Raw genomic sequence first — 24,353 nt, forward strand, 5'->3', positions numbered from 1 at the left:
GGCAAGGCAAGGCTTTACAATTTCTGCTTAGTCCTCGTTTATTTAAAATATTTTTTTACAATGTTAAATACAATCTCTAAGAATAAACAAATAATTACCAGGTTACAGGAGAACATAATTGAAATCAAGTTTGATTAAAGGACATCCCAATACTGTACCCATCATGTCAAAGTATACCTGCCATTAAACCCCATGCTATTGTCCTACTGCAGACCTTCAAATCAGACAGGAGGACACAGTTAAAAGGATATAAATCTATATCTCTTAGCATATGTCTGTGCAAATCCAAAGAACCAGGCCCAGAAGAGTACGCTTTATTGAGTGTCATTTCAGCAGCTTGCTCCAAACCCCTGCCCTCCAGGGCCCTGGGGCACACGTCTTCAAGCAGAGCACAGCACCAAGCTGTGCTGCTCCTCATCTCCCCCCAGGGTGGTCGTGGTGCATCTCTGGAGAGTATGTCAGCAGAACCACCATCACCCACAGGTGCAGCAGTGCCTGAAGACACATTTTAGTTGTATTTATAAATTCTTATAAAAATAACACATTGATGTGTTTAGTAATTTGTCATAGTGATTTTCTATATTGAGGTTTTGAAGAACGTCATTCTAGAACAATGATTTGCTAGTGTTTCAAAGAAGCACTCACTATATATAGGATAACAAAGACCCGGGCCATAGGATAGCGTCTCAGGAAGATCCCTAGTCTGATGCTGGAGGAGGGAACACATCAGATTAGTGACGAAAAACGATGCACTTAAACAGAAGACTCAACAACACCAACAACACCAAAAAATCTGACACATATTGTGACACCCTTAGTTGTTATTCTTATCATAGGTTATTTTCAGTTGTCAGTGAATTATAATAAATAAATACACATTGTTGAATGTATTCTACATTGTTGATACGTATAGCAGCTCATATAGGTTAAGATTGACAGTATTTATGATGGGTCATATTATTTTAGGTTTACAGCGTCTAGCAGTCGCTAGGTATTGTGAAGAGGAGCAGGAGCAAATCATTTCAATGCATCTGTACTGCAAATGGCTAATAATAGTTTGAGATAATGCTTTCTTTTTTTTAAGGTGCTTTTAACCCTAACCACCAAGGGGGATTTGAACTTGCAACCTCATGATCTGCAGTCAAATTATTACACCAGGATGAGCATAAAAACCATCTCACCTGAACCTGTCAATGGTACTGGCTGCCTTGCGAACTTTCCCGTACACTCCTGGGCTGTCATGGTCCGTAAACAGGATCGGAGTGTTCCTCTGCCGTGCCCCTGCAAGGTAAACACGCCCGCTGGTCTGTTACAACCATTGAAAACAACACACAGGCTAACACCTGACACTTCAATCATGTTAGAATGTAATGCATTCATTTAGCAGAATGAATGCATCCAAAGCAAGTTACTGGGGGGGCTTGAACCTACAACAGCCTATTGATCTGTAGTAAAATACTCTAACCACTGAGCTACACCCATCCCCCTTCTTTTCTCCGCTGGGAAGCAGGGTTGTGGTTGGCGCGAGGTGAAGCAGCCTGGTGCGGGGCCCTACCTGGGCCCTCCGTGCCGGCCATGTCGATGGCTGGCCCCCCGGCCGGCCCACCCTGCTGGCTCCTCAGCTGCTGCTCCAGGCGCTCCAGCTGGAACACCAGGGAGCTCTTCTCCGTGCCCAGGGCCTCCAGCACGGTCTGCTTCTGGATCAGGGTCTCCGTCAGCTGGTGCAGGCGGCTCTCCAGCTCGGTCTGGCTGCTGCTGCTCAGGGTCTTGTTGGTCAACTGGTCCCATGGGGGAGGGGGATGAGGTAGAATAGTTTACCAGGCTGTCTCTACATTAACATTTAGCAGGCTTTGAAAAATAATCCAGAGCGACCTCCAAATAGTGCATATTGAAAGTACAGCATAAAAGCAAGGATCAGAAGTACATAGTTCTAACGTTATTTTGATGGTTAGGGTGAAGGAATCGTCTGTGCTTACAAGGCACAGTACAAGACAGCATCTCACAACATCACATTTTCACAACCGGTACAGCTGATATGGTGATGTACATCAACTGAAAAAGGTCTGTCATTGAACCAGACTCTGGAAGGAGTAGCTTACTTGGTTCCTGAGTTTTTGGATTTCATCCTCCCTGTCCTTAATGCGACTCTGGAGGGCTGTTTTGGCACGGTGGTTCTCCTCCTCCACATACTGCAGCTCCTACACACACACACACACTGAAGTTACCTTTTCATGAAAATAGAGGTCATGTAGAAGTCATGTCAGCTGTAGGACACAGGTCTCCTCTAACCTGTTTATAGCGCTCCACTTCTGCCTCCACTTCCTGTTTGGCTCTGGCCTGCAGGGCCTGCTGTTCCTCCAACTCCCCCTGCTGTTCCCTCCAGGCTTCTGCTTCAGCAAGGGCCTGGTTCTCCAGCTCCTGAGAGAGAACACACCAGAGGATCGTCACGCACACGCACGCACGCACGCACGCACGCACGCACGCACGCACAGCACACACACACACACACACACACACACACACACACACACACACAGAGTAACCCACCCACATTTGAGGTGTTCCTGCAGTGACAGCCTTGATAGGGGATAGGATTCACCTGTATCTTACCTTACCTGCCTGTAGCTAACCCTGTACTTCCTCCTAGTGAAACTGATCCTCACCTGTATCTCGGAGCGGAGAGTCTGCAGCTGGCCCTGCAGCTTCTGGGTCTCGTCTCTCTGCAGCTCCTTCTCGTGGCGAAGCTCCTCCAGCTCCAGAATCCCGGCCCCGCCTCCGTCCAGCGTGTCCAATCCAGACCCCTCCTTCAGACTGCTAATCAGCTTCTCTTTGGACTAGAGGAGAAGGGGGAGGGGTCATACAGAAGACACACGGACAGGTTAGAGGGTAATGTGTAGTTAAGTCTGGGTTGACGCAAAAAAAAAACACATGAGCCCTTTATTTAAAAAAATGTCATCTATTACCACATATCTATTAGGTTTCAACATGCAATGTATTAATTTAGCAGATGCTTATATCTAAATCAACGTACAGAGAGGGGACAGTGGTTTAAACCTGCAACCTCCTGATCTGGGGTCAGATGATCTACCACCATCTATAGGTACAGCTCACTGCTAGAGCATTTAACTGCAGATCAAGGGTTCACAGGTTAAAATCCCCCCCCCCCCCCCCCCCCCCCCCCCCCCCCCCCCCCCCCCCCCCCGCTAAAAGAATCCATGTGTGTTCTTGTCCGCCCCACCTGGAGGATGCGTGAGGCCTTGTGTTTGTAGTCCTGCAGCTCCTGCTTGGCAGCCTCTGCTCCGGCCCTGGCGCTCTTCATCTGCTGCTGGAGGTCGTCTGCCCTGTGCTTGTCCTCCGCCGCCCTCCTCTCCGCCCCGGTGACCGCCTCCGCCAGCGCCTGCCTCTCCGACTCCACCTTGGACAGCCGAGCTGAATACTCACTCTGAAGAAAATCCAAAATGTATTTGTTTGGCCATTTTTACATTTCAAAGATATATACTGATAACACCTAAGTGAGTTATAAAGGTTTAACATGGTGCCAGAGTCAGCTAGCTTGCCTGCATCTGTCGGTAGCTGTCCTGTTCTCTCCGTAGGGCCCCCTCCGCCTCGCGCAGCCTCTCCTGCAGGGTCTGCAGGGCCTGGGACTGCAGGCTGCTCCCCTCAGTATGGTCCTGGAGGATTCTGACCACCATGGGACAAGACGGAATACAATTTATCATCCACCTATCCACCCTCCCTCCATCCATCCCATTCACTCAGACACATACCTGGACCTCTCAGTCTGTGCCTCTTCCAGGGCACTGCTTCGAGACTTCAGTAACTGATCTGCCTCCTCCAGCCTGATCTTCAGGACTGCAAGCTGCCCATCCTTAGCAGACAGGGCCTCTGTGAGGTCATCAACCTGGGACTGAAGCTCTCTTACCGTGCGATCCGTGCGGGACTGGTCAGAACTCCACTTGTCTGAGCGCAGGCGAGCCAAGTTCAACTCTGTGGGTAGGTTAGTATTAATTATTTAATAACATCATCACCCAAATCTAAGGCTTTACCACTGAGCTGTACCCATCCTAGACAGCTGGTACGTCAGCACGTACCCTCCTGTATGTCCTTGGCTCTCTGGATGATGGAGGCCATCTCCTGGTTGAGAGAGGTAACCTCGCTGCGCAGCAGCTGGTTCTCCAGGCGCAGGCTGGACATCACCTGACCCTGGAGCTCTGGACCCTGGGGCTCCTCTGGCGGGGCTGGCTCCTGGGGGCCGGGGTCCTGGGGGGCAGCCAACCCCGAGTCCGAACTCTCCGGCGTGTCTATGGGAGAGAGGGAGGGAGAATTGGAGATATGGATGAGAGGGAGAGAGGGAGAGAGGGAGAGGAAGAGAGAGAGAGAGAGAGAGAGAGAGAGAGAGAGAGAGAGAGAGAGAGAGAGAGAGAGAGAGAGAGAGAGAGAGAGAGAGAGAGAGAGAGGAAAGGGGAGAAGGATGGAGACAGGGTAGGACGGAAAGAAAGGGAAGGCCAGGGAGATGAATAATAATACCAGAACCAGCAGCATGATATTTGAGCGTATCAGAATGATCAACTATACATGAAGCAACAAGGCAGTTAGGTTCTTTGGTACCTTGGCTTTGATCTCTGGTAGAACCATCTTCAGTTTTGGCGCTGTGAGTGCTGTTAGATAGAGAGCCCAGGCTAGAGGTTCGTGACATGCCACGCGTGGAGGGGGGGGTGGAGGGGGCAGAGGGCACAGACAGAGGAGCTGCAGGGGCCGGCGGTGGGTTCGGGGACCCCTCAGAAGCTGGGGCTCTGACAGGCTCCAGTATGACATTCCTCCTCTCACTCGCAGGAGGATCGGAACTGTTCAGGAAGTCAAAAAGCAAGTCGTCATCCACTTCTTGCTCGCTCTTCTTCCGTCTCACAAAGCTGGAGGATGGTTTGATGGTGCTGGAGGCACTGCTGGCAGATCCCAGAGGGGTGGTGGATACATTTGCCGTGCTAGCCAAGAGAGTAGAGTTGGATCTCTTGATTTTACCTGCAGCAGCACTGATGTAGACTGGGGCATCATGAGAAGATTGATAAGCATGTTGGAACACCGTCGCGTCTGTCTTTTGCCCTGCGCCGTCGTATTGAGACGTTTCGGTAGAATTCTCCTCGTAGTTTGAAGAGAAAGACGATGTTCTCTCTGGTTTGGTCAGAGCACTGGCTGCTCCTTGGTCAACCTTATTTAGAAAGTCTTCCGCTTTCCCTGCGAAGTCAGCGAACCAAGACATACTGCATCCTAATGAGAAAAATATATATTATACTTCCAAGTCCGGAATATAGACTGTTGAGAATTATCTGGCTTTCATATTGACAGACCTGTACACACAGCTAGCTAGGCAGTCGCTGTTTATTATTGAAAACCGCCTGCTAGAGAGTTTATAGTGCTAAATAAATATTAACAAGATTACAGTCAGATTACAGTACAGATTACAAGACATAATTGCAACAGAAATTAACAACATGCAAGAAACCTACCAGTTTGACGAGCCAATGTAGTCTAGCTTGACTGGCTGATTTGCTAGCTTTAGCTACCACACAGACACAGCTTCACCTAGCTCTTGCTATCCCAACCACCAAAACTCCCACAAACCAACCCACCGTGAAAAAGAAAGCAACGTCCAAAAGTGTTGTTTTTTTTATCGGCAAAGATACTTTGTGCACATGAAATGACGCAAAAACAGGTTACAATCCATCTGTAGTTTCATTCTACTGAATTCTTGGATTTACTAGCTAGTACATTTGCTTAATACGTGGACCAGGAACTACTGCCTGAGGACCCCAAACATACAGTCCCTTTACAAAGCCTGATAAAAAACATGAGAACGATTGTCATTTCTCTTACACCGTCAAACAAAATCCTCAAATCATTGTTAAATGACATGTCTTATGAAAGAAAAATCAAGAAAATGTTTACTATGTCTCCGCACATGGGATTGTGCCAATGATTCACACACAACTCTGGTGGGGACAATTTAGTCCCTCAAAATCCTGTTTCCCCTAACCCCTAACAACCTCAACCCAAGACCTAACCTTAACCCAAACCGTACCTCATTACCATAAAACGATCCCTTACTCCAAACCCTAAATCTAATTCTAACCTAAACCCCCTTTAAATAATCAGGAAATGTATCCACAAGTTCAAATATTCTTTTTACCATTCTTGAGTGGACTTCTAAATATCATAAGAATAAACCCCCACATACACTAAATTAATATACTTCATTATGACAAACACTTTCTTTTACAGTTAAAGAGAGGATAGAGAGACTGACACAAATTCTACGAAACAGTGCCTCTTTATTTTGCTGCACTCACTCCAAATTGTATATTTACAAGGCATGCCACATCAATACAAGAACTGACTAAGGAGACAATCAATAACACTTAGAATCTGTTCTGAAAATATGGTTTCAGAAAGAAAAAACAATAAAAAATAAAAATGCTTTAATCATCCATGGTAAACAACTGATTCATATAAATCTGCTTTCAAAACTTTAAACAGTGACATAGTTCCGAAGGCAAACAATGGGCCAGCTGTCTTCATGTCATCTTCTCCTCCGTGTTGAGGAAAAGACTGCAGACTGTTAGGTTTGTAATGATGCCCTCTCTACCTTAATCCTAAAATAATCCATTATGCAGAAAAGGTGAGAGGAAAACCCATTCCCCATCCACAGTCCAGTTGTCTCAACAATCTAAGTCTTACAAGATATAGTGTCCAAGAGCATTTCTAAAGTCCTGTGTCCTTGAACAGATGAGACAACCGAGGAGAAAATGAGACAGGACAGGAAAAGGTTCTATATAAAACAGGGACATAAACTGAGGAAAAACACAATTCAAAGTACAAATTTGCACATAACGCAAAAACGAGTGGACAATCTTCTTCCAAGAAAGATCCTTTGAGGAGAAAAAAAAAAGTCTTCGAAGGATCAATATTTCCTCTGTTTTGGGATGGACAGTCTTTTGCACTACTTGCACTTCTCTCTCTCTCGCACACACATACAAACACATGCGCACTCACACACACACCCTCATTTACAATCTCACACACACTTTCAGCCTCAGGGGCCCTGAGGTCAAATAGCCAGAAACACATGCAAATATGTTTTAATGGTCCAACCCATCAGATCAGCCCCCTCCTCTTCTTATAGTCCTCCAGGTTCAGAGATCTGCGAGGGGCGCCATCCTTCACTGGAAGGGCGTTGGAGCTGACGGAGAGAGACTTGGCTTCTAGAACAGAGAATACAAATTAACTTGAGTGGCTGACATTCTCCTCCCCCCCCCCCACAAACACTAAATACATAACAAACCTGCATGGATGCATGGACAGGAAACAGGAAATGAACTCACCTGCATTGGGAACCTGCAAGTCGATCTTAACATCAAAATCGTGAACTTTGAACAGGTCCTCTGAGAGGTCGCTGGTTGTCTTGTTGACATCTTTGTCTTTCTGTCCCGGCAGTCCCTGTGTAACAGACAAACAAACACTTAAATAACAGTTTACAGATTACAGGCAGGTTACGGTAATTGAGGTAGTTACCTTGTGGAGTGACATCTCAATTACATCTTGGTCCGAGCCAGAGCCATACTTCTGGTTCAGATGGGCCAGAATGGCAGCGTGGACTGATGGGTCTCTGGCCTATCAAGCAAAAATAAATGTTTTACATGACAATTCATTAATTTAGCTGACACTTAATTCCAAAGCAACCTACAAATAGTGCATATAGGAAGTACAGCAGATAAACACCACAGCATCTTGGTTCTGGTATGAAATACACAGGTTATGATTAGTTATGATACAACACGTAGTCTCTTACATTGGAGACCATGGTCGGCTTGCATTGTCTTCTGGTGAACGGGTCCATCTGTTGGTTCTTGGTGTTCTGGCCCTCAGCCTGAAAGACAAACACAAGTTTAAAAGAAACCTTTACAAGTAAAACCTTTCTACATTTCAAAGAGGTTTGTATGAAATATTTTGAAAACACTTACCACAAGAGCTTTTTCAGATTCAACAATGTTCCAACTCCGGTTCCTCTGATTAATGTAGCTGGACAGAGAGAACAGGAGATTATTTGAAAATGTTTCTTTATTTCTTACCGGTAGTTCCACCGAAACAAACTCCTAGATTGTTGTTAGGCATTGCTGAACAACTTCATACACTAACATAGGCTGTATGTTTGACGAACGTTGCTTGGCAACCGTGTGTAACCGTCAGGCTTTCCATCCAACTTTAACATTGCAAGAACAGCCTAGCTCACTTGTGATTCCAGCTTGAAAAAGGCTGCATATTGACCGTCCACACACACACACACACACACACACACGTTACTAAACTTCTCGAAAACATTAAACTGAAAATACTTTCAATTTCTTTACTGATCATGACCACTTTTCAAGTGAGCCTTTCTTTATCCACTTGAAATGAAGCATGGTGTTTTTCCCAAATAACTGAAGACGACCATTTATCCGAAGTAGTCTATAAATCATATAGGGATATATGTTGTTGCCTTGTGGTGAATTACCACAATTTAAACAGGTTATACAAACTAAGATATGTTTAGAATCGGTCGTCAAACCTAATGGCAGAGATGCTTTTAGTCCTCTGCCGGTCGAGTGCCTCTGCTCTCTCCTCCAGCTCATTCAGCTCATCCTGGATCCCCTTCGCCTTGTCACCATCTCCACTCTCCTCCGCCATGGCCTTCAGGGTGAAACACAACACGTGTGTATGAGTTGGGAGCACAACACCGCCCCCTGCATGAAGTCCTCGTAAATGGGTTTGTCTCATTTATTAACCCATCCATCCATCATCTGACGCTTTTCCGGGGGTCGGGTCGCGGGGGCAGCAACCTAAGCAGGGAGGCCCAGACTTCCCTCTCCCCGGCCACTTCCACCAGCTCTTCCTGGGGGACCCCGAGGCGTTCCCAGGCCAGCCGAGAGACATAGTCCCTCCAGCGTGTCCTGGGTCTTCCCCGGGGCCTCTTCCCAGAGGGACGTGCCCAGAACACCTCACCAGGGAGGCGTCCAGGAGGCATCCTTATCAGATGCCCGAGCCACCTCAACTGGCCCCTCTTGACGCGGAGGAGCAGCAGCATTTATTAACCTGCATTTCGAATAAAAAACTAGAGAGCTCTGTGTGCTCTGTGCTCCTGTATTTTTGTACGTCCTTCGACTGGTTAGCTCCTGCAATTCCCACACAGCAGAAGTCTAGTAGTTAGCTAGCTCTACAATTTACCAGGGCTAGGTCTGAATCTAGGAGCAAAACGGAGCACAGCTGCCAGCTGTAGGTATATGCAGGTATCAACGCTAGTGCTAAATAAGTATTTAGCTGGTCGGCTCCACGACGCCGGGTAAGTAGGGCTCGTGAGACTGCTCACCAAAAGAACGAAGGGGAGTCAAGTAGTCTCAACTTTCAAAGACTTTTAGCTACGGTACTAATACTGAGGGCTCGCTGATATCGCTCTGTCTTACTAGAACATCGTATCTATGCGTCATTGCTAACGTGTGCTGACGTTGTGACGTAAGGCTAGCACTGAGTTCCCTTGTGCCACACAAGGCACTTTTTGCCACAAAAACTTAATTCAAGCGTAAACCGTCAAACAGAACGTTCGCACGAATACAAGAAACTCAATCGGGACCAAGACGAACATTTTGACATCACGTCTATGCAGTGCAAATATATAAGTTTTTGAGCACACCCAATAAGCGACCCAGACAACAGATAGAAATGAGGTGTTATTCGATACCTTATCTTTGAGCAGCGATGTTTTCTTCATGGCGTAATTAGGAGGTGCCTTCCTGAATCTGTCCTTCTCTTTTACAATCTGAAAACAGGATCAGAATAGGACTTTTGTCTGAAACAATCAAAAGCAATCAATTATCATAATCACAGACTGTCACCATGGTAACAGTATGATAGAACCCAGCACAACCACTTACATCCTCTATGTCTTTGTCATTGAACTTGTAGTTGACGGCTTCTTTGATGGACTGCTCCTTTCTGGTGATCTCATCCAGCGTTGGGACTTGCATCCCCGCAATGATCATCTGCAGAAGCACGGTCGGAAACCCGTTTTCACAGGTGGACATTGCAGGACATTTACATTACAATCATTTAGCAGATGCATTCATCCAAAGTGACATGTAACTAGTGCATGTACAAAGTAAAGCATAAAATCAGGGAGTAGAGCAGACTGGGTTCATCCTGGCTACTGCAGGTTTCAGCATACAAGGATCCCTCCCTATTATACATACTAGATCATGTAACGTTTGTAGTTCAGTTGTATACAAGTTGAAGCAATATTAGACAGTAGTAGCAGCACTTTAGAAATTTCACTGTAACAATATCAGAGTTGATACCAAAATATGAAATAAAATACTGCATTATGTACACAAAATAATACAATATTGCAGACCTCGATGCATGCACCACACTTACCGCCTCCTTCCACTTCATAAACTCGTTTTCAGTAAACTCCTGATTGGACACAAACTCCAGTCTGAACACCCTGGTGTCATTGCCGTGTCTGAGGGAGGAGAAGAAGAGTCAAGAGGTTTGGAGGGAAACATAGAGAGAAGAGTCAAGAGGTTTGGAGGGAAACACAGAGAGAAGGGTCAAGAGGTTTGGAGGGAAACACAGAGAGAAGGGTCAAGAGGTTTGGAGGGAAACACAGAGAGAAGAGTCAAGAGGTTTGGAGGGAAACAGAGAGAAGAGTCAAGAGGTTTGGAGGGAAACACAGAGAGAAGAGTCAAGAGGTTTTGGAGGGAAATAGACAGGAGGAGAGTCAGAGCAGCTTTAAGCGGGACAACCTACCTTAACTGTAAACCTTTGTTTGTTCTTGTCGTTCCCAGCTGATAGATTTTAGCCGTCTCCACCACATCGACTATTTCAGCAACCTATTTACCAGGGGGGGGGGGATCAAAGACCATGAGTACACATGGAAAATAACTTAATATGACGATACACCAAATATCGTGAAACAAATCAGAGTTGATGTAATAACTGTAACTGCCTCTCACCCTGTACACTGGTTTGCTGCTACTGTTCCCGATGCCTATCCGAACAAAACAGCCCGTCACAGTCTTGGCAAAGAAGGGCATGTGACACCAGCGCTCCAGCTTGTGGCGTGACAGGCGAACACGGTTCAGTTCGTCTGGTAGTGAGACGGGTTGGGACTTTGGTGGAGTCTCCTCTTTCCTATTTCAAAACAAAGTATCACCCCATTAAAAAGGAAGGCCGTGCTGTTAGGGGGAGAGAAAAAACCCCTGATCCAAATTCAAATAGTATAACCGAAATTATAAAACTATTATCAATGTAATAATGGCCGTGGTTAATCGAATATCCGAATATCCTAAGGTAGTAAGTTAGTAGTCTAGTACTTTTTTCGAATACTTATGAGTGTAGTTGACAAAGACAAAAAAAAAATCATGACAAACCTTTGAATTAAATATAAAATAAGCTTTCAATGTGTAGAACGGTCAAAAATGTCATTCCCAACACCAGCCACACCGATAATGCTCAGCCAGATGCCCTTTGACGAGCAGCCGACGCACTCCTGCACCCACATCGCCAGGGCTGCAACCCTCAACACACTTTTTGGAGAGGACTACTACAACGATAATGATAACCAACTAAGCGAAGTTGCGCTGTATTTCAGCGAGCCATGCATCCCACCCCAGGCCAACCCACTGGAGTGGTGGAGAATCAACCAGGACCGGTAAAAGAAGCTTAGTGTCCTGGCTAAGCAGTACCTCGCAGTACCCGCAACCTCAGTTCCTGCAGTCTGAAGACGCAGCGTTTTCTTCAAGTTCATTGTCTTATCGCCATGTTCAATAAATTGATCTTTCATTTGTTTTCCTTATTTAACCCTTATTTAATCTAATAGCTTAACAGTCAAAATTATTGCCAGAATGTGTGGTGGTTCATGTGTTTACTGTATGCTTTGTGTCATGTCAGGCTTATTACATAACGGAACCGCAGCAGCATTAATAAAAATAGATTATCCGGATATTCAAAAATAATTTCGGATCCTATTTGAATAGTAAAATCATTTCAAATGCCCATCCCTAGATCAATGACGACTTCCTATAAAATGCTGATAGTCAACATGTCGTCTTCAGTTGGCGGTTACTCACTCATCATCGTCAAAAGATGAGGACCGTGAGCTGCGATCACTCTTGACTGATGACTTATCGTCATCCTCTTCCTCCTCCTCTTCGTCGTCAGAGTAAACCTCGCTGGTCTTCAGGGGTTGCCGTCTGGCCAGCAGCTCGGCTGTTACAACAGGAGTCATGAGCAGTCAGACAAATCCATCATTTATCTCATTTTCTTTTACATGCTTATAGAAGTTTTACGGGTTTTTTTTGTTTGTTTTTTATCCAACCTGTTCTGTTTTTCTTCTTCTCTCGTTCTGCTTTCAGTTCTTCCATGGCCTGGGACTTCTTGTCCAGCTTCTCATCACGTTTGGACCTCCGTTCCTTGTTGTGAGACATAACCTGTAGAAGAAGAACAGGGGTTGGACCCAGACAATGAGTACATCTACAAGAACAGCATCCAACAATCCAACACTACACTTGAACAAACCGTGATGGTTTGTTTGTATTTGGCTATACAAATACAATTTGATTTTCTCATACAGATGATGTGATCTTGCACAGCTCAAGCGACAACTGGTGTGTGGATAACTGGTGAGTAGATAACTGGTGTGTGGACAACAGGTGTGTGGATAACAGGTGTGTGGCTGTGTTTACTCACGACTTGGGTGTCTTGAACCTGACATAGTTTTCTTTTCTCCTGTTCTTCCTCCTGTTTCTTCTTTTTCTCCTCCTTCTCCTTCTTCTTGGCTGTCTTTAGTTTCTTTTTTATTTCAAACCTATCAGAGACAAGCACAATGTTGAAACACTCAATTAAAAGTTACATAAAAACAAATCTTCTGAGTGACTGCTGTTGGAAGCTAAGTTCATCACCTGTGTAATGGTGCTGTAGTTTATATAAAATATTTGTATATATTGATATATACAGTACTGTGCAAAAGTAGTATGCACAAAAACAAATTATGAAAAAGTAAAGCAAAAACTAAATTAAAAGACTAAACGAAAACGTTTTTTATGCTGCAATGTACAGTACTGTGCATAAAATGTATCCACGCTGTCAGGCCTACCTTCTCTTCAGCACCTCTCTCTTCTCAATTCTGTTGAACAGCTCCTGTTCCCTCTCCTTCTCTGTCATCTGCTCCAGCCGAGCCCTGTCCTCCTCATCCCCCATGAGATCATCCCCGTAGCCGTCCCGGAACACATCATCCTCCGAGGATGAGTCCGAGTCTGAGCTGGAGGATGAGCTGTTGCTTTCAGAATCCGACACTTCACCTGTCGGTCAAACATATCATCCGCAACATTGTCAGCACGCATAGCAGTGGCATTATATTCCATCCGAGACAGATATGAACCTGTTCTTGATTTGCAGTCAAATGCTTTAGTATGGAGCAACACCAATCCCCTAAACATGATAATAATGGTGGATTTATAGAAACACATCTCTGCAAAGCCTATTCCTGCTGGTTCATACTTGAGCTCTGAATATCTGGACTGTACTCACCCTCCTCTGGAGCAGAGCTCTCAGCTGAACTGTCTCCATCAGAGCTCCCAGAAGCTGCTGCCTTATTTACTTTTTTCTTCGCCACGTTTTTCTTTTCTGGCCCTTTCACTTGCTTGACCTTCTTCTTGACTTTTGTGCCTCCAACAGTCCACTGAATGATAACACCACACACAGATTTACACATCGATTGAAGGAGGCAATAAAAAAAACAAAAACACGCAGCCTCAATGTTGTTTTAAGAAGATAAAAACTGGCCTTTGACAGATGAAATTCATACCTCATCATCGCTGTCAGAAGTCTCTGAGTCTGAAGAGGCTGCTGGCTTGCTAACCGGCTCCTCCGGTTCGTCTGAATCCATCCTCTTCCTCTTGGTCAAAGACAGAAGCTCCTGCAGCAGAGCAACAATAACAATACGCTTCAGCATGAGGAGAGAATGTCTGACATGCTCATTGGATAACGACAGTAGATCTTATGCATAGGCAGACAGATAAAAGCTGCAGTATGCTTTCACTGGATGGAAACAAACGAGTATTATTAGCTAACTACATGTAGGGCAGCTACATTAACAGCTGTCCTGTGCTTTAACAAAGTTGCTGGGTTAACTTACTAAGATAGGCTTACCCTCGGTTAACCATTCGAGTTCTGACAGTACAGTAGCCAAACAAGCCAGCCTACCTGCTACTTTCTCTCACAGTTTATGACCAAGCAAGATGCTATGAGGCTAGCTAACTAGCAAGCATAACATCTATGAATGCAAAAATGCCAAACACCAGTTAAGAGTTACAGTGTAAACGATAGCTAGGTAGTTATCAAATGATCGGATTATTTATATAACTTAATTGCTCAAGCTACAATTAATATAGTTTGCAGTTCTTTTTTGCGCACACATTTCTGTAATGCTAGCTAACTTAACGTTATGCTAGCTTGTGTGTTTTGTCAACACTATACTAGTAGTTTAGCAGCCTCCATGACGTCATTACAAGACATACGGTTCTAAACTTCCTATTACTAATAGACCACAGCATTATAGTATGGTAGCATCAAATCTGCTAACAAGTCAGTCTGATAAATATGTTGTTTACGGGTGACACACTGCAGGCTGAGCCATGAGCTAGTCTATGGTCACCAGGCCTGAACTAGCGCGGTGTTTTCCTCTTAGGTTGAAGCTAACTAGCCTAGCTAGCTTGCTCAGTAACTGCTAGCTAGCACGTTCCTAGCTTGTATCCCACTATCAACAGCTAGTGCTATCTATTTACTGTGTTGACAATACAGTAAGCGAAATATTGAACTGCGCAAAACAATTGCATCGTTACCTGATCTAAATTATCATCACTGGCGCTGTCCTCAGAGTCAGAATCGACGATTCGACCTTTCCGCTTCTTTACATTCACCATGATTAGCGAGCTAGCAGGCTAGCTACCACTGCTCAGAGTCTGTCGCTTCGTTTGATGAAGACGAACAGAACCGCGGTGGCTACCTACCAACTACAGCAGCTAGATGGCTCCGTACTCATCCACACAAAGCCAAAGGCGCTTTCCGAAAGAGCATGCGTCAAGCGGTGCAGCGATGCAGGATGAAGTATATGTACACGAGGAAAAATAAAATAGAAAAATAAGATATCCTACACGTTGTAAGCAAGAAGGCCAGCTGCTGGAAAGTCGTTTAATTTAAGTAATACTTGCGTACATTTTCTTGTTATTTAAGTTGTTAGGTAGGACATTATGATAATAATAAACACCGAAAAGGAACTGAAATTTCACTCAGTTATTGTTCCTAGTAGAACTTCACTCGGGATGGACTTCTAGGAGTAGTTTTTCGTGACTGCAACCTTCTCTGGAGCTTTCATCCTAGGATGGTTAACATGCAACAAGGCAGATATGGATTATAACTTTATGTATGTAGTAGCCTTGTGCTCAGTAGATCGTTAATGAATCTAGCTTCAAAACCAATCGAAATTTCAATGTTCCGACCTGAAATCCACGTATCAAAGGCAAGTATCTTATTAACCTACGCTGTCAATGTTAAGGGTACATTTGTTTTGTAGCATGGGTTAATTTGTGTTAGTGTCTTTTTGGCCCAATTTAGCAAAGAAAGGAGAATGACTAACTAGGGTACTAAGGCAGTAACATCGAGAGGGTCAAGAGTTCGTTATTAATTTGTATTGCATGTGTTGAATGATGCATTTTGTGCATCTACATAATGTCCCTGTACTATTTCCAAACAGTGAGAATCCAGGACGCCAAACATGTCTTTGTCAAGGACCACATTGTGTTCAGGGAAGCTGCTGAGGCCTCTCTGGCAGCAGAGCCTCTTGGCACCCTCTGCTCCTCGTATGACTGTGGCATGGAGGACTATCTGGAAGGGAGAGTACAGACGGCCAGGCCAGCCCACAGACAAAAGCCTACCATGGAAACATTTCAAATTCGACTTTGCTAAAGGCATGGAGGGGATATGGAAGCATTTCTCCCTGCTGAAGGAGGAGTTTCTGGCTCCCATAAAAGGCCCCCAGGGCCAGCCGCTGGCGGAGCACATGCTGGAGCAGACCAGAGTGATCTGGGAGTTCAGAGGACCGGAGTCTCTGGAGAAGTGGACCGTCTCCTCTGACCGGGAGATGGGTGGACGGAGTGAGGCTTATCTGAAGCTGGGGAGGAACAACACCACAGGCCTGCTGTACGGAACACTCTGCACCAACCCTCCGAGGGACGGGGAGACTCGCTACAGCGGCTACTGCTCCTTACGCTCCCAGCAACCAAAGGTGGGTGAGCACCGTAACAGTCATCAGAAAAAGTCCATGCAAACTACATTATGTTGGTGTATCAGTGTTTTTCACTATCAGTGTGCCCTTCTATGCTACTGTGAGGTTTAACATTGTGGAATGATTGTCTGATTCCACACTGTGCAAGGAATTTTTTGAACAGACTAACCTTTTTAAAGACAATATGCCAGCTATAACTGTTTATCGACCCCCCCCCCCCCCCCCCCCCCAGGGTTCATTTGATAGGATAAAGCACCTTGACTGGACGAACTTCAACACCCTACACTTGCGTATTCGTGGAGATGGACGTCCATGGATGATAAACATTACAACCGAAATGTATTTCTCTCACATGAAGAATGACATATACAGTTACTTTCTGTACACCAGAGGTGGACCTTACTGGCAAGATGTCAAGGTAGGTGCCTGGAAAGATATTAGACTGTCACAAAAACATCTTCCCTTGGTTTAGAACATTACATTAAATATTCTTCTTCGCAGATCCCATTCTCGAAATTCTTCCTTTCAAATCACGGAAGAATACAAGATGACCAGTCTTGTATCTGGTTGGACAAGGTAAGATCTGAGCAAATCATTTCAGATGTGAATAGCTTTACAGTAACATGTATATATTTTTATATTCACACACTTTGTCTCCCCCCCCCCCCCCCCCCCCCATAGGTTAACACTATTGGATTCACGTTGGGTGATAAAGTGGATGGTCCATTTCAGTTGGAGATTGACTTTATTGGTGCATGTAATGATAAAGCTCACACAGAAGAGTTTGCATACGAACTGTACAAGAGAAACCCAGAGGTCTGAGCTGGGATGGAACCTCCCCTTACTGAAGTCCCCACGAAGAAAGGTGTTGTGTTGAATATTAAAATCCTGAATCACTTGTTTTAGTTTGTATGATGGAGTGGCTGAACATGCTTCACTTTCTGTACATGAATACATAACCTTGGAGATATGTCTTGCTGTTTTATCATATTGTAACGTGGTTCTGAAGTAAAGTAGCTTGTCCTTGTCAGGCCTATCGGGACCTACATTTCTTTACTTTGACCCACTTCAAAACACAAAAATAACTATACATGGATGTTTCTTAACAAATGTCAGACTTAGGAGCAAAGCATGTGTTCACTTATTACACAAATATCCAAATACATAAAAAAGGTTTAACTCGATATAAAATATACAAAAGGCAACTAAAATATTCAGACAGGAAGTTAAACTTTTTCCCCACAACTGTCTGTATGTACTTCCTCTAAACGTAAAAGCAAAGTTGTTAGAACAAAAGAAGGATAGAGCATTTACTAAATATCAGTGAGTAGAAATGATCTACAAGTACACACAAATATTACCAATGGAGTTTGGACATTGGAGTCAAGCACATTACACAAAACTGCATACTAGAACAGAGAAAATGTATGCCACTAAAAAATACAGCACAATGACCCCAACAGGCAACAAAAACACATTTAAGACATGGTGAGGCCTCTTCTGGCCCCTAGCATATTCTCTTTTTTCTGCTTCCTGTCTTCCTTATGTTTCGTTCTCCGTTCCTCCCTATAACAAAGACCACGGGGTTGACCAACAGTGATAGTACTTAGTAAATTCAACATTTAAGAATTGAAAAGTGGGTTCCTATTACAATGAATTATGATCTTACTACTGATTCCTCACCTTGTTTGGACCTTGTGCTGTTTGTAATTCTTCTGATTAGATGGGATTTCCACTGAGGTCTCCTGGGTTGGTCCAAACGGCCTCAACTTTCCTATGAAAACAGTAAACTGTCAGGCTTTTCCATACCCAGTTGTGCTTCTCACAACAGAGAACACGGAGGACAGCTGAGCCCACTGCTTACCCTTATGAGGCTTGTAGGACAGGGGACGAGAGAGACTAGCTTTCAAATCAAACGTGGATTTCTTGTTGGTCCCAGGGGTGTTTGAAATACTTGTGTTTCCGTTAAAGACAAATGTTGATCCTTTAATGGAAATACATGAACAGTGTCATATAATCAAGAGGCAAGTCTGCTGGAAGAATGTATTATTTATGAATGAAGTTCACATTCACTGAACATTGAACATTCACTTCTTAAAGTGAATGTTACCTGGAGTCTTTGTGGAAGATAGACCAGACGTCTTGATTTCAGGCTTCCCCTTCGCTTTAGTGTCCTGTCCTGGAGTGATGAGGTCCACGCAGGGAGACAAGCGTGCAGGGGTCTTCACCACGGCCCTCTTCTGCTCGTTATCCTCGACAACTTGAGAGAACCTGCACGCAAAACGAGAGTACATTTTTTTAAATTAAGTGTTATGAGACTTGAACACACTGATGTTGAACACACAGCACTTAACCTAGATTGGTTTCACAGAGTAGGGATGCATGCAGAGTCCCGAGGAGCAAAGTCGACATTCCACATCAATTAAACAATCCAGGACACCCATACGCTCCAGTGTCTCGGTCATAGAAATCGGTGTATGAGGGAGCCTAACCGAACATTGATCCTGCGAGTGGAGAGGACGGATGGTCTGAATGGAACGCTGTCCTTCAGGGCAGGCTTGTTGAGCTGGGTGTGTCTGCGTCTGCCTGAGGAGGGCTTCGTATCCACAGATGCAGGACTGAACAGGGAGGCTCTGTTGGACTTCTTCAAAATACAGAGAAGAAGAATTACCCCACGAAAAAAGGCAGTGGATAGCTTTTATCAAGTTAATTAACCAGCACATTCATTACTATAATGAATTTGACAAAGTTGCAGAACTTACGCGTTGAGGGTTTCCCTCTGCCGGCTTTGAAATAGTCTTGTCTGAGAGCAACTACAAATAAACAACAAAAAAACTGTTCTTAGATGAATACACTAATAGGGAAGACCCAGCCATGTCATCCAGTCACCACTGCCTTTAGTTTTTACATAAATACGACCAGGAGTTGGCTTGAAACAACCTCCCAACTTCTTGTGAAAAAGATGACAACATCATTATACAGTTTATTACCTTCAATTCCTTTACTGAATTTCTGAACACATCCATCTGCTTGGTCTTCCTCTGGACATATAAATCAATAGACTCCATCTTGTTAAAGTGTGCCTCGTGGAGCTTTTTGAAGTCTGAAAAGGATAGAGACACAATTTAACAGTTTCTTTCATCTGAGAAAAACAACCTATTTATGCTGGGTGTGCAATGAGATGGATGGGCTGTGAGGTGGCTGCTTCTAAAAATTATGTTTACTGAGAGGAATGTCCCACAATGTACTCTAATTACATTGACAATTGGGGATAGGTATAGCTCAGGAGTAGAGCTTCTACCTAAGACCAAGAAGTCAGATAGTTTTGTGTCCAAGATAGTTGGACACAAAACACTCACCCCCTTGCCTACTTACACCTGCAGGCTGTGCACACCCACTTGGGGATGAAACCAAAAAGGCTACAGCAAGATCTGATATTTATATAGTACATTCTACGTGATGGAAAACCTTGAACTAAATATGCCACAGACAATGACCTCCCGAAACTCTCACTGTGCACCAGTGGGGTTTAGTGACTGTCACACTTCTTTCCTTCTTTGAACAACTGACGAGAAGTCTCATCAGCAGCTGCTGATGCGGTGAGAGACCAGGGGCCTGTTTTAAGCAAGGGGGCTGACAGACCATGGTGTCAAAACAACAAGGACCGCACTATTAGCAGATGTTAACAAACACTTGGATCAAATCGAGTATGATCCTATTTTCTGCTTTGCAACCTCACTGGATCCCAGATGTAAGGGCAGTCACTTTAAACAATGCACAAAAGCAACACTTGAGGAGCAACTGATGACAGGCCTGCTCACCAAATTATTTTTTGCATCATTATCTGCCCATAATTTCACAACTGGTGCATCCCTAATTGCTTGTATAGAACACAACATCAATGCCACATCTCAGACAATGGCCATTGGTCAACTAGGGAGTTGTTGACACAACTTACTCGGCGTGGTGGGCTTCAACATGGGCTTAGTCCTCTTCAACAGGGCCTCATGGCGGGGAATTTTTCCTGCTTTCGTTACTTTAGGCTCTCCAACTGAGTGAGAACGGTTCACAGTCAAAAACAAAACAAAAAGGGTTCAGTCATTAAAAGCAGGTAGGTGATTTGATTAACATGAACCACTAGCCTGTCCATTTCACAAAAGAGGGAGTTAACAGTTTTGGTGCTAACCTTTATCGCATGTCGCAGGCACTGTGTTTGTGGCTGTTTTTTCCGGCTGTATGTCAGGCTGTTGAGTGGAAAACACACGCCTCTTCTTGGCACTCATAGTCTGAGCTCCAGAATGGGAATCTTTCTCGTCAGTCTTTAAAACAAAACAATTTTACTGACCAAAACTCGCCATGATAGTTTAAGAATTGTGTTACTAGAGTTACTTATTGATGATTATTGTACAGTATGACGTTACCTCAAGTGCTTCGCTTTCTTTATTGACTTCCTCGGAGTTCTTCCTCTTAAATGCTTTACCACGTCGTTTGGTAACGAATAATGAAGTTGTGGTAACTTGCTGATCAACCTGGTTGTCGTTTGTGTCATCGTCGTTTGGTGCCAAGCCTCCATTCAAGTCTGTTTCTTGTTCAACCTGGTGTTGCTGTTCTTGGTAGTGCCGTTTGAGCGCTTCTCGCAGCTTATCAGCCTTAATGAGGGGAAATAATACGATGAGCAAGTTAAACGTTAGTAGATCATGCCCAAGGAACGTCGTAAGGCAAGCTCTACAGTCGTCCAGATCTAGATAGTCTAGCTACTAGTAGGTGGCTAGGCTAACAACAAGTTAGCAAGTCTAGTTCGCTTATAAGCTTTACCTTCATATTTGCCTTGAGTCCAGCTTCTTTAGCCAGACGCCGTAATTCTGCATACTTCATACAGTCTAAATCCATTCTGATATCCTTGCCACTAAGTGCTAGCTATCTCGGAATGAAAACCTTTCTCTTACTACTACAGTCTTGTATCAGTATTAAGCAACTTCTCTTTAACCGCGCTTAACGGTTTGAAATCCGATGTTTCAAAGTATTGAAAATTAAGCCTAGTGATTGGGTCTCCGATGCAGCTGGGAGTTTCTCAACCAATAGAAACTCGTTCTCCCACTTCACTAATTTTGAATGAGATGCTGATGAATTTGGATGCCGGCGACCTCCTGCCCCGTTTCCCGGCGAGTTCAGTTCAGTGAGTTGACGGGATCGTTTTATTTATACAATGTTGTACAATGGGTGTCATATAAAATCGCCTGCAGTTTGATACATATGAATGGTAAAATATAAACACTGCAGTAAAAGAAAAGGTAGGCCTATTGCACACTGTGGAGACGAGGTAATATGTCACTGTGGCTTAGTTTCAAATGTTATTGTCAGGTGCACAGAACAACACAAGGTCAGACTGGGCACTGACATTCTTGGGACAAGACAACGCAAGCAACCTAGCATAACATAACATGTAAGTACTAAGAACATAGATTACATCTATGATAAGCTCAAATAAAATTGAAAAAATAAATAATAATAATAGTAATAAACATCCTATTATACAAAAAAGTATGCAATATACAATAATACACATTATACATTAATACACATAATGACCTATACTAACCTTATATACCTATACTAACCGTATATACCTATACTAACCTAAGACAAGACCTATACTAACCTAAGACAAGTGGGGTACAGTTAGTGCAATAGTGCAATATTGAGCTGAAAGTGACAATGTAACAATGTAAAGTGACTAGTGAGAAATGTATCAATGTCCATTCAGAAGCCTGATGACCCTTGGATAGAAACTATTGTCCAGTCTGCTCGTGCGAGACTGAATGCTACAGCAGCTCCTGCCAGAAGGCAATGGGATAAAGAGACTGAAGAATGGGTGCTAACAGTCTCTCAGGATCCTGCTTTCCTAAGGCATCGTCTGTGGTAGGTGTCTTGAAGGGCTGGGAGCTTCCTGCCGATGATGAACTCAGCAGATCTGACCACACTACGTAGGGCCTTGCGGTCCCTGTCTGTGCAGCTCCCATACCACACTGTGATGCAGCCAGTCAGAATGCTCTCTATAGTGCATCTGTAAAAGTTAATGAGGATGACCGAGTCCATGCCAAACTTCTTCAATCTCCTCAAGAAGAAGAGGCGTTTCCGGACCGCTTTGACCACCTTGTCCGTGTGAGCAGACCAGGTGAGGTCATTGCTGATGTTCACCCCGAGGAACCTGAAGCAGCTGACCTTTTCCACTTCGGATCCGTTGATGCTTAAGGCCCGCAACGTTTTAAAAAAAGAAGAGAGATATAGAGATAGTCAAATACAATAAATTCGTTTATGCATGATCTGTTCTTCACTCATACTAGAATATAGGGAGTGTTTATAATATCATTGCCGTTTGTTCCAAGACAACAATACGATCTTCTTTTGAACTGCCCTTGATTCAAACAGTGCTCAACTCATCCTCAACACATCAATAAACCATGAAACGAGTAGTTCACAACTGGATTTTCTTCTTTCTCGTTTTGTATAATTATTTTTTATTCCGTGATTTGTTGTGAAGTGTGTCTTATTTTTGGCAACGATGCTGTGGAGAAAATATTTCACAAGTTTCAGCAAAGAGGTCGAACATAAATTAGAATGTATATACTTAAAAGTAAAATAATGTCAAATATAGGCTTACAGAAGGCTATATATAGACGGCCGAGACTGGGGCCCGTTGATCCGGATGACAGTACTTGGGCGCCACCTACATGCCAGTGTAAATATTAACAGACGCGGCGGATTGAAATCAGTTCATAAAGCAGCGCCGTCTCACATACATTGTCGTATTTCAATTCGTTGTTTTCTTCAAGTATTCATTATTATAAGAGGTTCAGAAATTGATCTTGTTTTTGCTATCATTGGTGTAATTTATATTCTGAGTAGGCTACTTGTACTATGTTATGTTCGGTTGCTTTACGTTGGCTTGTCCTAAGAATTTCAGTGCCCAGACTGACTTGTTGTTTTGTGCATCTGACAACAAAATTATCAAATTTCAGAATCACAATACTGCTATGAATTACTTCTTGCTTAATTTAAACAATATAGGAAGCCCCGCCGTAAGGCAGGGCATCAAAAAATTGGTTGATACTCGTAATCTTCCTCTCCACGGAAATCTTTAGTAAAAGGCGAAAGATTTATGCGATCTGAAGAGAAACCAGAGTGTACTGCCCTTCTACTGTCTCAAAATGGGATGCCTTTCAACGACATGACATTCTCAGTTACGGTTTTACACAGATTTACATTTACATTTCAAACTTAAAGTCAAAATCTGTGAATTAACGTAGGCAATTCTACTTGAAAACTAAGGTAAATGTACACCGACAATCGCAACAATTTATCTAAATATGCAAGAGCAGTCACAAACGAATTGAATGATGGGAAATATTTAAAACACTTCCTGGATAGTTTGAGGAATAGCGTACTTTCTAGTGGTAGGATACACATTATTAACTAGAACACACTGAATTCAATAAACCATATAAGTGATGGCCATGTAAAGCATCCCTTCTAAATTTGTATTTTACTTCCTACGCAAGCCTAAAGTAAGCTATGTGTTGCAACGTGCACTGCCATCTTCACACTGCATGTAGTTTACTCAGCACTGCAGAAAGCTCCGCATACGCCCACACGCGTGTCCTTTCACGAACACGCTCCTGCAATAAATGCGCAAATGTATTAAGTTATCAGTAGTAAATGGCACCATCGAGAGCGGCGACGTCGACAAACTACAATAATCAGAAACAACATAAATGATATAAAATAGGCTAATAATTCATCGTTTGTCCAACATAGGCTATTCGATGAAAATGTTTCGTTATGGCGACATCTAGTGATCTGAAAGGCTGGTTAAGTTAGTAGTTACAAACACCTACGCTACTGTGTAGCCTACTATCAGCTTTCAGGGATAGCCTACATGTTTTTGGATATAATGGATAAGTAGGGATAGGGTGTTAGTATG

At 43.8% G+C, this 24,353-nt stretch overlaps 4 protein-coding genes and 1 non-coding gene across 6 annotated transcripts; 1 reads left to right on the forward strand and 4 right to left on the reverse strand.

Annotated features, from left to right (window-relative positions):
- Positions 1-16: 16 nt before the first annotated feature.
- Positions 17-5,786, reverse strand: golga5 (golgin A5). 2 transcript variants are annotated; one of them, XM_067243976.1, is made up of 13 exons: positions 5,628-5,786; positions 4,609-5,265; positions 4,092-4,301; positions 3,768-3,987; positions 3,558-3,681; positions 3,239-3,442; positions 2,664-2,834; positions 2,290-2,418; positions 2,100-2,198; positions 1,556-1,778; positions 1,182-1,281; positions 646-709; positions 17-495 (listed from the first exon to the last, which is right to left on the reverse strand). In XM_067243976.1, exons 2-13 carry the CDS (start codon positions 5,255-5,257, stop codon positions 415-417), a joined length of 2,274 nt encoding a protein of 757 aa, XP_067100077.1. In that variant the 5' UTR covers positions 5,258-5,265; positions 5,628-5,786; the 3' UTR covers positions 17-414. The 2 variants fall into 2 exon arrangements, with proteins under 2 accessions (XP_067100077.1, XP_067100078.1); XM_067243977.1 differs by lacking the exon at positions 5,628-5,786 and adding an exon at positions 5,505-5,605.
- Positions 5,787-6,306: 520 nt separating this feature from the next.
- Positions 6,307-15,056, reverse strand: rtf1 (RTF1 homolog, Paf1/RNA polymerase II complex component). The gene is made up of 18 exons (XM_067243978.1): positions 14,931-15,056; positions 13,895-14,005; positions 13,618-13,768; positions 13,184-13,388; positions 12,778-12,895; positions 12,407-12,518; positions 12,159-12,297; positions 11,043-11,220; positions 10,837-10,919; positions 10,462-10,549; positions 9,963-10,070; positions 9,770-9,847; positions 8,603-8,724; positions 8,016-8,073; positions 7,844-7,921; positions 7,567-7,665; positions 7,377-7,491; positions 6,307-7,256 (listed from the first exon to the last, which is right to left on the reverse strand). Exons 1-18 carry the CDS (start codon positions 15,009-15,011, stop codon positions 7,150-7,152), a joined length of 2,031 nt encoding a protein of 676 aa, XP_067100079.1. The 5' UTR covers positions 15,012-15,056; the 3' UTR covers positions 6,307-7,149.
- Positions 15,057-15,423: 367 nt separating this feature from the next.
- Positions 15,424-17,402, forward strand: ndufaf1 (NADH:ubiquinone oxidoreductase complex assembly factor 1). Its single transcript, XM_067242956.1, has 5 exons — positions 15,424-15,611; positions 15,846-16,372; positions 16,605-16,790; positions 16,874-16,948; positions 17,054-17,402. Exons 1-5 carry the CDS (start codon positions 15,545-15,547, stop codon positions 17,192-17,194), a joined length of 996 nt encoding a protein of 331 aa, XP_067099057.1. The 5' UTR covers positions 15,424-15,544; the 3' UTR covers positions 17,195-17,402.
- Positions 17,403-17,421: 19 nt separating this feature from the next.
- On the reverse strand, positions 17,422-21,284 carry nusap1 (nucleolar and spindle associated protein 1). Its single transcript, XM_067242954.1, has 11 exons — positions 21,188-21,284; positions 20,794-21,021; positions 20,559-20,691; positions 20,331-20,423; positions 19,363-19,475; positions 19,135-19,185; positions 18,865-19,016; positions 18,483-18,643; positions 18,237-18,356; positions 18,056-18,146; positions 17,422-17,938 (listed from the first exon to the last, which is right to left on the reverse strand). Exons 1-11 carry the CDS (start codon positions 21,260-21,262, stop codon positions 17,851-17,853), a joined length of 1,305 nt encoding a protein of 434 aa, XP_067099055.1. The 5' UTR covers positions 21,263-21,284; the 3' UTR covers positions 17,422-17,850.
- Positions 21,285-23,442: 2,158 nt separating this feature from the next.
- On the reverse strand, positions 23,443-23,558 carry LOC136949641 (U5 spliceosomal RNA). Its single transcript, XR_010877441.1, has one exon. It is a non-coding gene; the product is annotated as a U5 spliceosomal RNA (small nuclear RNA).
- Positions 23,559-24,353: the final 795 nt, after the last annotated feature.

The sequence above is a fragment of the Osmerus mordax genome, chromosome 9 (genome assembly GCF_038355195.1).
Source record: "Osmerus mordax isolate fOsmMor3 chromosome 9, fOsmMor3.pri, whole genome shotgun sequence".
Taxonomy (NCBI): domain Eukaryota; kingdom Metazoa; phylum Chordata; class Actinopteri; order Osmeriformes; family Osmeridae; genus Osmerus; species Osmerus mordax.

What these genes read in the sequence shown, in the direction of transcription:
- golga5 (XM_067243976.1), bottom strand. Translation starts at nt 5,257, where the DNA reads ATGTCTTGGTTCGCTGACTTCGCAGGGAAAGCGGAAGACTTTCTAAAT. An exon ending in AGGCCTCACGCATCCTCCAG is followed by an intron (nt 2,835 to 3,238) that starts GTGGGGCGGACA and finishes CTTCTCCTCTAG; the next exon opens with TCCAAAGAGAAGCTGATTAG. An exon ending in TCTTTGTTATCCTATATATA is followed by an intron (nt 496 to 645) that starts GTGAGTGCTTCT and finishes ATGTGTCTTCAG; the next exon opens with GCACTGCTGCACCTGTGGGT.
- rtf1 (XM_067243978.1), bottom strand. Translation starts at nt 15,011, where the DNA reads ATGGTGAATGTAAAGAAGCGGAAAGGTCGAATCGTCGATTCTGACTCT. An exon ending in TTATGAAGTGGAAGGAGGCG is followed by an intron (nt 10,071 to 10,461) that starts GTAAGTGTGGTG and finishes GTGCTTCTGCAG; the next exon opens with ATGATCATTGCGGGGATGCA. An exon ending in ATGACAAAGACATAGAGGAT is followed by an intron (nt 9,848 to 9,962) that starts GTAAGTGGTTGT and finishes TCCTGTTTTCAG; the next exon opens with ATTGTAAAAGAGAAGGACAG.
- ndufaf1 (XM_067242956.1), top strand. Translation starts at nt 15,545, where the DNA reads ATGAATCTAGCTTCAAAACCAATCGAAATTTCAATGTTCCGACCTGAA. An exon ending in AATCCACGTATCAAAGGCAA is followed by an intron (nt 15,612 to 15,845) that starts GTATCTTATTAA and finishes CCAAACAGTGAG; the next exon opens with AATCCAGGACGCCAAACATG. An exon ending in TACGCTCCCAGCAACCAAAG is followed by an intron (nt 16,373 to 16,604) that starts GTGGGTGAGCAC and finishes CCCCCCCCCCAG; the next exon opens with GGTTCATTTGATAGGATAAA.
- nusap1 (XM_067242954.1), bottom strand. Translation starts at nt 21,262, where the DNA reads ATGGATTTAGACTGTATGAAGTATGCAGAATTACGGCGTCTGGCTAAA. An exon ending in GACTCAAGGCAAATATGAAG is followed by an intron (nt 21,022 to 21,187) that starts GTAAAGCTTATA and finishes CCCCTCATTAAG; the next exon opens with GCTGATAAGCTGCGAGAAGC. An exon ending in GTTGAAGCCCACCACGCCGA is followed by an intron (nt 19,476 to 20,330) that starts GTAAGTTGTGTC and finishes TATCCTTTTCAG; the next exon opens with ACTTCAAAAAGCTCCACGAG.